Here is a 12,150-nt window from a genome sequence, read left to right as displayed (position 1 = left end):
AAAAAGAAAGGAGAAAGAAAAAAGTGTATTTCTCTCTGCGAATCTGTACATTCATCTGGCCGCTGGTGTTTAAGATGTGAATTTCAACATTCTATCTATAAAGCGCGATAAGCGACGTGGCTGACGAGGTAGTGGGGGTGAAACTTTCAGTATCTTCTCGTCCGATTGTTATGATGTTTCTGAATATAGATTCATCCTTTGTGATACCAGCAATCAGGATTGAGTCACGGGGTTTGAAGTTCTGCCTGGTTTCCAATCTCTGTATGCTTTTTTTTTTTAAATAATTCTTTAGAGATGGCGTACTAGATAGTACATACGGTATAGATTGCAAAAATAAACCAAAAAGTATATGTTTATATTAACTGCAAACGTAATAAACGTATGAAATTCATTCAACATTCAACGTATTGCTGCAGTTGCTCCTGTCGTGTGATTAAAGAGGAAAATTAGAGTTGGGATCATGTGTGCTAAACACTTTCTTCATGTGTTTTGCTTTTCCAAACTGACCGTTTAACACACAAAGAGTGCTGTGTGTGTGCGTGCGCAGATCTGACACAGCTGAAGCTTCGAGTCATTGCAAAACCAGGCAAAACCAAAGTGACATTTTAATAATTTGAGTAATGATTCTGGAGACCACATAATCATAGGTAATCACAAGACAAAGGACAACAGGGTTCTGGGAAGGTTACATTGTTACAGAGTTAGATTAGAGGCTGCAGGAAGCTGGTTTACTTTGCTTTAGCTGCGATGAGTTTTAGTCGGGAGCTGAGAGGTTTCTAGTTAAAGGTTAGAGGTTAAGGTTAATGTTAGGTTAAGGTTAGAGTAAGGTTAATGTTAATAAAGCAGGTTTGTTACGGGGAGGGCTATAACAGAGGCCTCATAAAGAGGTGGGGGACGAAAGAGAAACGGAAAAAGAAAGGAACGCAGCGGGAAGGGTGAGGGAGAGAAGAGGTAGGTCACTTCAACAGAAATACATAAAAAAACAAAAAAAAAAAGGAGGAAGGAAATAGGCACTGTAGCTTCTAATTTTCCGTAATGAATTTGAAATAATGAGGCAGGCTGAGAAGATAAAATTAAAACCTTCGCCAAGGATGACCAGGCTAGCCGGGTCTGCGGGGGCTAGCCAGTATTCAATTACAATGGCAAATCCACCTGTGTTACGAGCATGCGACCTAATGGCCATAAGCTTCCCATCTGAGCTTTGGTCAGCCAGAGGTTTATCAGATTAGGGAGACAATGACCTAAATATATCTCAACATGCTGCTGTTCTCCCCATATTATCAAATGTGGCATTATTATTATTATTATTATTATTTATTTATTTATTTATTTATTTTTCGACCACAGAACACCCCAGCTGTTTTGTTAGACAGTCCTCTGAATATATTAAAAAAAAATATCATTGAAGGCTATAGCCTGGCCTGAGGCAATCTGGCCGGAGATGTTGCGCCCATCTGTGCGTGAGAGGCGAAACGGGGTTGCATCATTGGCTGAGTGTCAAAGTCTGACCACCCTCCAGAGGACGTCTGGCTGACCTTCCCGTCGCCGCCGACACCTGTCTGGGATCCTGGTTGCGTTGCAGAGAGTCTGACTGTTACCACATCTACAGTGGATCAGTCCAGAGCTGCCTCACACTTTTCTTCAAACGATACACATATATATGTGTATTAATCTCTGTGTGTGTGTAAAGGAGTCATCTAATCCCAGAAAAGATTTTTGAACCTTTTCATTAAAAAAAGATCGTGATTTGTCACCCTGGCCTGTGGCTGCCGTAGAGGACCCACCAGTGTCGCCTGAAGCCTGAGAGTCCGTCTAATCCTTAACAGTAAACAGCTAGGCCCCAGAAACTGTCTACAGCAGCCGGATTAACAGAATACCAATTCTGATGTCGCCACAGGAACTTTGACCTTTTACTGTTTTCTTGAGTGCATTTATCCTTAAAAAAAAAAAAGTAAGTATGAAATATTAAAACCTTGAACACAAGATGCCTACAAGAAGTGCTGTGGAGATGAGGAAATGGCAGCCTCGGGGGCTTGCGCATGCAGGCCTTTTTCTCATCAGCATAAATCCTGCCTGGCTGCTGAGCTTTCCAGAATAAGGGCTAAAGCTAACATTACCTTTCGAGAGCCAGGGTATTAAAACAAGGGAAAGCAATTTCCTTTTTTTTTTTTTTTTCCTCCTCCTCCGCCTACGTACACATTTAGTTTGAAACTTAAGTGAAATGTATCCAGGTTAAAGAGCCTGGGTATATTTGTGAGTGCAGCCGAAAAGGTTTCAGAAAGAGTACGAAACGTGGCAACGTGTCACATGAGCGCTCGCCTTCGAGTGCAGAGGATAAAGCCTCGGCGAGATGTTATAAGTAATGGGACAGAGGGCCAAACTAGCGAGAGCGAAACGCTCCCCTGAGAAAATATCTGGCCATGACCAGAGGGTTGACCCAGTCTAAGTGTGGGATTGGAAGGTTCAGCTATGCAGCGTTCCTGCAGTGGCCTTGACCTGGAAAAAACTCAAGACTCTTTCAGTTCCTATCAGGACTGGCTGCCTTTTCTAATGATACTTTTGGCTGGCAAATGTGTTTTTGTGAAAACTGAGATTCAGCTGTTTATTTCAGAGAATAATAGAACAAAAACAGCCAGGGTACAGCGGGAGAAATGTGTTTGCTATATACTGTATCTCACCAGGAAGCCTAAAATATACTGAAGGCTATGACTGCCTCGAACAGACTCCAATTATTTTATAAAACCTGCTGTTCTTCAGCACAGCAGACCCGCAAATCAAAACAGCAGACACGACTCGGGCATCAGAAGAGTGAAATCTGGATAATACGGTCAGGGGGAAAAAAGTAAATAAGGGAAAGTAGGGAACAGCTACTGCTCAGGTAACCTTGGAGCTGTTTCAGTGAATCTGCTAAAATGTGTGAAACGCAAAAACGTGTCATCGCGATATAAATAAAGAGCGCGCCGCTTAAGGCGGACACCGTGATACCTCCGCAACTCGCGCCGTGTTTTTCTGCCTCGAAGAAGTGTCGTGGGCAAAACATAAAGAGTAAAACTTGAGGACAAATCGAAGCAAAACTGAGGGGAAGAGTGGGAGAAAGGGGGAGAAGAGGGGGGAGGTGTGGGGGGAGGGGGGTGGGGGGGCGAGGGACTCATGCATTTTGGAAAGTAGTTTAAATGTGCCATCTGCTTCGAGGAGAGTGGGTTGGCTTGCTGAGCTTTGTAAGACACTTACCAAAGGTTTCTGAAAATGACAAAGCAAAAGATAAATAGAGAAAAGGGGGAGAACAAGATTTTAGGTTGAGGTCAGAAGTGAGTGCTACCTAAGAATTAATTGGGCATCAAGTCCCATCTAAAGGTTTAGCAGTTTTAGTTATGATTTATAATTCTAATTAGAGGATTTTTTTTTTGTGTGTGTTAACCCATACCGGTTAACAAACAGACTTATAACACAATAGCACCAATTGGCTAAACGGTTTTAGTTAAATTGGTCATTTTCTTTTTGGTTTCAACTGTGCATTATGGGTTACAACCAAACGAAACGTGTTGAAGACTCTGCGATGTGGACTAACGTGGCACATCTGAGCTTCAGACACAAATATAGACAAAAGACGTTAAGAAAGAGAAGACAAAAAAACAAAAAAACAACAGTCACAGTTGTTTCAGTTAAACAGGACACACAGAAAGACAATTGGTTAAAGAAATCATGAAACACATGAAGATGGTGGTCAACAGGTTAGACAACAGTCAAGAATTTAATTTGTGCATGACCCGTAGAGGCTGGAAATCCCCCCCATGTAAGTTCCCGTGTAAACTGTTATGAGAACTCCATGTAGTAAAAACTAAAATCGAGGAAGTTACCGCTGGAGTGGAAAAGCTTACCAGCTGCCAAAAGTACTTGAGAAACAAAACCGTACATTTTCCCTGACATTCTATAAACTTTTGGACATTTTTTTTTTAATTCCCAACAAAAATAGACTAGAATATCACAATACAATACAGAAAGAATTTTGTAAACAACAATATCACATTGAAACTGGGTAACAGACTGCCTATGCTAATCTGAATTCATACTTGCACCTTTTACACCAAAATAACCTTCCTTTAATATGACACTAGACTTTAGTAGTGGTATTATTAGGGGGTCTTTGCCTGTTGTGTGTCATGAGGTCCAGTGAAGTGACCCTATATAGATTTTGGCCATGAGAGCAGTGGAACATTTTACTTTTGGGTTCCCATTTTGTTACACATAAATCTGAATTTGATTGTTTTAGGCTATTTTACTGCGCAAAAATATGAGCAAGAAGTTCTATGACTAATGCAAACCTGAGATAAAAAAAAAAAACATCTTGCTAATAAGGTATGAAACAGAAAAGACATGTTAGTTAGATCTCAAGAAGAGGGCAAAGATCCCAGATGTTTTGAAGGTCCTCACACTTAAAACGCAGTTTAGGCTTCTGCACCAGTTTGACGCTGTAGTTATGGCAACAGCCCAGATCATATCCAGACCAAAGAGTGATTGGTCTGCTCGGTCGTAGCACGTTGCCACTTTAGCATTTCCGGCTGATTGCTTTGGATCAATACAGATGGAACACAAACAACGGTTAACTGAGGAGGTTTGGACCTACAAACATTTGTGCGACTCAATAAATTTCTGCTTAACTCAAACGCCTCTACCAAAGCACCTCCGGACAACCTGCCACAGATCCTCGGCCCGCTGTGAGTCCACGACATCATCCCAGAGAAGGAGAGCAGTCTCACGTTTTGTTCTTGCTATTTTAAAACTCAAAGGCCCTTAAAAGCAAGGGCATGAACCACATCTAAAAACTAAAAGAGTCACACGGAGGTGCGGCCTTGCTGTATTTGGCAAGTCATGAATAATGAGATGACACATTGATTCTTTTCAGCATACAGCTCTTGAGGGCCACAACTAGGGCAGGAACTCGATGGCAACAGACTCTTTATTTAGTGATGTCCACCCTGATTTATGTTTGCAGCAACAAATCAAATAAGAGTCATTGGATTTTTCAAATGGTGACAAATCATCGACCTAAAATATCTACCCCTTATTGCCCAGAGCCACTCCAGGGCCTGCACTTAATTAGCTATATAATTAGACTTTGCTTTACTGGGTCTCTCAGTGGGTTTTAATCAATGGGAACAAGACAACATATCCACCACTGACTTGTGTCAGTAGAATGTGGACCTTGCTCTCATTCATTATCTGCTCTGACACACTTGTGGGATGTTGTGAATCACTTGACCTCATTCTGTTATGTTATACTCTTAAAAATGTTCTTATTTTATCCTACAATTCAGACGGTGATCTACAGTCATAAAACCACACACAATGGTTTTCATGCTTGACTTTGTACTATTGTTTTCTTCGATTTAAATATTAAACACCCGTATTTTTTACGACAAACACATTTTTTTTTGTATTTTTCAAATTTGGAATCTATGATTTTCACATCTTTACTGATGTGATTATTCAAAAAGCTCCACATAGAAGAGAAATTTGATTAGCGAAATCCAAAAAAAAGCATCGAAATAATGTTTTATCTTTCCTTACCTGAGCGTAGCTGTTTGATCCGCCCGTTACTTGCACTGGGGTCGATGGGCAGGAAGTCTTTGTACCATGTGATTTCCGGGTCGGGGTTACCACTGGCGGCACAGAGCATGGTGGCTGTTCGAGTGCGCTCCACCACTTTGAGTTGAGGGCCCATGTCAATGTTAGGGAAGCCCACCGGGAGCAGGTCCTCTGTGAAAAGAGCAGGTCAATAAGAGTGAATACGTGAGTCTCCTCACTTGAAACTTCAGCACACTGTGACATAAAAAAAGCGAACGCTTGAATTCATTACACAATGTTGAGTCTTTCTGGCATTTATATTTATATGTGCACTCAATTAATCTGTGAAATCCTCGCCAGTATCTTTTTCACCTACTCAAAACTGTAGGCAATGATTAATTAATTAATCGTGGGCGTGGGTGGCTAAGCTGTGTGCCCTTTTTTACCAGTGAGTCCAAATGGTTTCGCAATCAGTTTCTGCCGTTTATTAATTTGTGACTGTGGTACAATGAGCCATGTAACATACTGTGCATATATATTTTAGTTTACATTCTATTCACTGTCACTAATGCCAAATTTCTATTTGTTGCAGCAATTTATACCTGTCGTTTCTGAATTTTCAGAACTATTAAATGATGTGTGATGATTTCAATTTTGAGATTTATATGAAATATGCATGAATGTAGAAATAAATAACCACCTTCACAGGCAATAAAACCATGACTACATTTATGTCACTGACACATTATTAGCTGTGCCCATACTTTTGTGCTGCCTGTAGCTTATAACTCATTATATCATAACTAGAGGGAAATAAATGGAGGGTGAAAGGGCATATTATGCTAAGGGGGGGAAAAAGCTTTTCTTGAGTACAGTGAAATAAATGACACTCAGTTTAAGGTTGGATCTAACTGCTAAGATTTGACAGCTTTGCTCTAAAGATTCAAGACATGTTGTGTAGTTAGACTTAAGCATATTTGACATTATTATCATTATTCCGGCGCTAATTCGAGAACCATCACAGCAGTCAGCACTTGCTTAGTTAGAAACACAGACGTGGCAGTGTCCTTGCAGCTAATCATCGTGCACGATTGAGCCATTATCTCACTTTTAAGAGATGACAGGGCAGTGCACTCCGTGGTCATTGTTCTCCTTATGTGGGCTCCATGCTCTCTCGGGGCAATTAGTCCCATGGGTCAAATAGCCTGACCTCTTGAGCTAGAGAAGTGACTCATTCTTAGATGATGAGAGCTGTGGGGGGAAGTACCCTGAGCTCTAATATACATCAGAACACATCACAAATTGAAGAAGATGGACTGACTTTGATGCTGGCCAGTGGCACAGCACACAGCGCTCTTTTCACTGGCGAGCCAATGACCTCATGTGCAATTTGCAGACGTCGGGGCGGCCTCGTCGACGCTCTACAAGCGCAAAATTAAGGGAAATTAGGACAGTAAATTGTTGGGGCAGTTTTAGTCAGACTCTAAAAGCAGAGTCTGTCTAGCTACATTCCATGCAAAGTTATTTAGAGCTACTCAGTATTATATTTTTTGACTTTGTGCATATGATCTCATCATGGATTAATAAAATTCTGCTGTTGATGGTCATTTCAAATGAAATGGTTGCAGGAAACGCAACAAGAAATTCAAGATGATAAACATTAATAATTAATGTGGCCTAATGATTCAACCCGAGATACTTTTTGCACTTTTATATTTTAATTACATGTAGAGGATTCCTACCTACTGGTCATAGATGACTGTATGTGTGTTTTATGGACGTTCTTTATACTTAAGTGTGTGTAGAGAAGTGGCCGTGAACTCCCGTGTGCTCACATTTGGAAATATTGAATCTTGGAAAATAAAAAGACATATGGCAGCAATAAATGGGGGGTCTCTAAAGTCCAGACAGGTTACCTCTAAGTAAGGCTGACATCAGCACAGCACAATGAATATTTCAATGGAAGGTTAAAAAATAAATACATTTATACTGATTTAGGTTTCCCCCTGCATCCTCAGAATCAATTTTTAATAGTCCCCCCTGAATAATCTCTTCATATATATGGTTCATCTCAAGTTCAGAAAAGCAATGGCTATGGGACAAGATGGTGCAATATTTTCTCACAAACTCCCCTTCTCTGTGTCATTAATGATCTATGTATAAGATACCATAAAAGAAGCCGCTGCGCTCATGTACCCCTCTAGCTAGTTCTGTCGGCCCGGCTTGCACACTGAGAGCTGCATTTGATGTTGTTGAGTCCTATCTGCACTACACATCATGTTAGCCCTGCCTCCGTGGTATGAAGGCAGTTCGACTGCAGCCTACACAGAGTATAGTAATGACGGCGAAAACATCATTACCGAGTAAGTGGATTTGAAACTAATGAAATTAGGCAAGTGACGGAATGAATCTGCATGAAGGAGCAAGCGGAGGCAGGAAGGGCCGGAGAACACACCCACCCACCAAAACGGCGGTACGCAAGAAGCAGGGATTGCGGATTCATGGACAGATTATGCCTTCTGTAAAGCTGCTCTGACCTGATACCGCACCGGCAGTCTTTCTCGTAAAAAAAAAAAAAAAAAAAAAAAATCACATGCATGCTGGTTACTCACTTCCCTGGGAATAGAGTCTGATACCATCTTTACCCCCTGAAGCTTACAGGCTCTGTCGATAAAGGCATCCATGCAAAAATAAATAGATCACTCATCGAGGGAGTGTTACTTTAGGGTTAGCCAGCCTGATTGTGCAGAGGAGAAGGCAACCAATGACATGTGCTGATAGCGCTGATAGGATTCCCAAAGGGCCGGTCTCCCTTAATGGCACAACAATTGCATTTCTATGATGTGTACGCTCTTTGATGACATATCTTCACAGGCCAAATAGAATCAACACATGTGCACTATTGGTCAATGATAATGTCAATGTTTGCTTTGCTAGGGGCAGATGTTGTCACTCAGGCCACTAACAGTAACACTACCATGCTATGGGATACATAGAGGAGCTAGTGGACCAGTGGCTGGAAAAGTGGACTTAGGGTTAGGGTTAGGGTGAAGATTGGCTGGAAAATGTCATTGACCTGATTAGAACAAAATCTTAGTCATTAAACAATTAGTTTCAGATAACGTCAGATTTATTTGTTTCAGTGCACAAGGTGGGGGCACTTATCTTAGTCCTCACAAGATGCAACCTGTCTTCTTTGTTGGGCCACATTGTTTTTTTTTAAAGCACTCTATAACTATTTCTTGAATCCCATTGGTTGAAAAATTGGCGAATGATGCAGATGGTTGGCATCTAGACAGCTCAGCTAGGTCTTCTGCATCAATGCGATGGCAACGCCTTGCACAGACACCACTGATTAAAGCCATTTTCTGCTTAAAATGAGAAAAACAGCCATACTTTGGAAATTATTCAACAGGATTTGCACCTTTCTGTATATGTTAATAAGAGCAGTAACCAAGGACTATTGCAAAGGCAAACGGTACATGTCCAGTCCAATACCCAGTAAGATCAGTGTCTCCTAGAGCCTCCAGCTGAACTTATCTGGATTTCGATTTTTTTTGCCATTCTGTGTGGCTTTTTGGGCTGGTTTGAGTGCCATCATTATCCATAATTGTCTTTAATTTCGATTCATTTAATATCATTACACAAGTGACAGGTGCAAAGCCTTTAATCAGCCTCCGCTTAGCTTAGCCACTGCCCGGCTGTTAATCTGCCGACTCATGCCTGCTGTTCCGTTCTGCTTTCTACCGAGCTAACCGGGGCCCTCTTTAAAGGTCTGTCCTATCGACTCATTTAACTCTCCGGACTAATCCCTTTTCTAGCGATTCCCTGCTGCCAAACCATGTTTTTTTAGAAGAAAAACTAAGTCTAGTCATGGTACAAGAGCCCTACAGCTCTATGCAAAGGTCTTTGCAATTAAATGTGCCATTTTGTACTCTCAAGAGTTATTCACTATTGTCAGAGGAATAAGAACATACAATATGCCGAGTGGTCTTATGGAAAAAAAAAATAAGTATAAACTTGGAACTATACCACTATATAATTAACTGACATTCTCCATCATTTGCACATACTATTGAAAACACAGAGCTTACCTATATTCAATCTGCATGTATCCCTGGCACCTGTAGTTCCACTTCTTTTCTCTTTTTTAATGAACTACACAGAGACTTTTCATGATGCCCATAACTTGCCTTACCCAATTAGCTATGTAATATGACACAAGAAGACACCTGAGCCCAGAGCGTACTTTACCGTGCATGTTGCGCTTGAATATATACCACTAACCCTGGATTATGTCACCCACTTTCATCTGATGTCAACATCAGCGGATCCAAAGCTACTTGTACCGAGGCTTCGGTTATCTCCCAAAACAGAGAGCACCACAGCAAGGGAAGTAGGAGGGGGCATGTAAATCCTGACTGGCTGGGACTGCTGCAAATGCCATTGGGCGCTCCACCATACCGTGCACCTATTACTCATATTATTATTTTCACTTACTGCAATGATTTAATTTCATCAGCTGCATAATCAGGTTAACTGATTACCCAGCGCCACAGCATCGAGACACAGGCTTTAAGCAGGCCTGTGCATTAATGTCACTGAAGGACTGCTGTGAGAGAGGAAGGAGGGAGAGCGAGGGAGGAGAGAAGAGGGAGAGATCTTGAAAAAGAGAGAGAGAGAGAGAGAGAGAGACGGAGAGAAACAGGTGAAGACAGGTTGAGATTAGAAGTTATGGAGGAAGAGAATAATAAACCCACAGTTGAACTGGATGAAGTAAACCAATGGCTCCCTCTCAATCAAACACATAAAAGGAGTAGAGGAGTAATAGGCAGACCCAGCTGCTCAGATTCAAGACAATGCAGCTTAATTTGCTCTGCTGTTCAAGGACGAGAAAGGATTTCCTATATTTAGATGGAGTTCGCACAATGCAGACGAAATACAACCAGAATTCTATGGAAAGTCCATGTGCTATACTAAGCACGTGTGCATAAAGAATCGACGGTCAACACAATGCCCGATTCATTTATTTGATTTGTAGCCACTTGTTGGAAATGTTAGACAATGTCTCCACAGTTGCTCCTAGCATCTCATAATGAATCTGTTCCAAAGTGGATCACGTATTTGAATCGAAGTGGCTCTCACCGTGCAAGCTTCACGGCTAAAATCAAGAAAATGTGTCCTAACTCGTAGCACATTCAAGGCCACAGATTCTTTCAGCTGGGACAAAAAAATAGGTTTATTTATTGGTTTCTCTTCAGCACCTGGTTGTGCTGCGAAGTTAAGAATCTAAAAGCCACTTGGTAATGAAAAATAGATTAAATGTGTTGTTGTAGTCTGTTAGCAGCTTTCCTGTCTGTGGCTGACAGTGTGTAACTTTTGACGGTAAACTCGTCAATTTCGCACTCTTCGACGCGTCTCTCTGTGGCATTCCTTGAATACTATGACTGGTAGGCAGGAATCCTATTGAATTGCTTGAGTAATATTTAAAAGAAGACAGGGGAATGGTGACACACAAAGACCCAGGGACAGAGAAGAATAGCAACAGGGGGGAAATCTAATCACAGTGTCTCTGGCCCGAGCACCGATAGCCCTCTCCGGATGGCCATCTCAGCTGAATAATGGTTATTATACAGCCAGCACTCAACCTCTACCTCCCCGCTCTGTTCCCAGAAAGACGTCTGATGTCCTATTGGTATTCTCCACACTTAGCAGATCCAGACACCAAGGGCAACATTTACATCCAAAATGTCCAAAAAATATAACCCAGGGGAAGCGGTCCGAAAGATCAGACGAGAGTAAGGAGAAGAGGCAGAGGAAAGGAGTAATAAAGGATGAGAGAAGGATTGAAAAAGTCACTGACACTGAAAGTAAGACAGAAGTAGGCAAGCGCTGTCTGTCACACTGCAAAATTAGCTTATATAAAGCATCCAGTTGGCTTTTCATTTTTTGTTGCAGTGTATTTCAGAATGTAAGTGTTGGTTGACTTTGTACTGAACTTTGAATATAATAAAAAAACAGACTTTATATATTTTTCATGCATTATACATGCAGTATGCTATTGGGTCTCGGCTGCTACATTTTAAGCGGGTAAACCTGCAACGCTGAAAATCTAGAACTATAGTGTGGACAGTTCTGTCTGCGGTGGCTTGTTCCACGGCAACTCCAGTCCTGAACGCAACCACGTTCATAGAGCCGGCATCACCATTGAGCTAAACAGCAGGTACACAACGTATTTGCCAAAGAAAAACAGTGACTGCAGCGAAGAAGGGTTTTGTCTAATGTAAAAGCCAAAAAAAAAAAAAAAAACTTGGAAGGGAGTATTTGATGGAAAATACTAAGGACCAAATAACTAATGTGGGTAATCATTTGTCTTTTTTTGTTGTTCTTTGATCTTTGCCATTTAATTAAGCTGTGCTGTGACAGGACGGCTATTACAAGGCTATCAAGATTAGCTTTATTTCAATGAATGACAACACAAACAGTTGCCTTTTACACTCTAACTTCATCTAAGCATGTGTTTTCTGCTTATAAAAAGCATTTTTTTTTAATCCTTCAAGTTTCTCCATGACATTGCTCAACAAT

The 12,150-nt window shown here is 41.3% G+C and overlaps 1 protein-coding gene across 17 annotated transcripts in view; it reads right to left on the bottom strand.

The window, feature by feature from the left end:
* The window catches only part of ptprsa (protein tyrosine phosphatase receptor type Sa), a 212,882-nt gene that overhangs the window by 79,804 nt on the left and 120,928 nt on the right, over nt 1–12,150 (bottom strand). For 9 of the 17 annotated variants that reach the window (XM_047586746.1, XM_047586748.1, XM_047586749.1 and 6 more), the window contains 2 exons: nt 5,569–5,757; nt 3,232–3,240 (listed from right to left, as the gene is read on the bottom strand). In XM_047586746.1, coding sequence (XP_047442702.1) covers nt 3,232–3,240; nt 5,569–5,757 — 198 coding nt within the window. The remainder of the gene's footprint in view (nt 1–3,231; nt 3,241–5,568; nt 5,758–12,150) is intronic. The other 8 variants (XM_047586751.1, XM_047586761.1, XM_047586752.1 and 5 more) reach the window with 1 other exon arrangement.

The sequence above is a fragment of the Mugil cephalus genome, chromosome 6 (genome assembly GCF_022458985.1).
Source record: "Mugil cephalus isolate CIBA_MC_2020 chromosome 6, CIBA_Mcephalus_1.1, whole genome shotgun sequence".
In the NCBI taxonomy this organism is placed as follows: domain Eukaryota; kingdom Metazoa; phylum Chordata; class Actinopteri; order Mugiliformes; family Mugilidae; genus Mugil; species Mugil cephalus.
The sequence above is the reverse complement of the archived record's forward strand: the minus strand, read 5'-3'. Positions and strand labels throughout refer to the sequence as shown.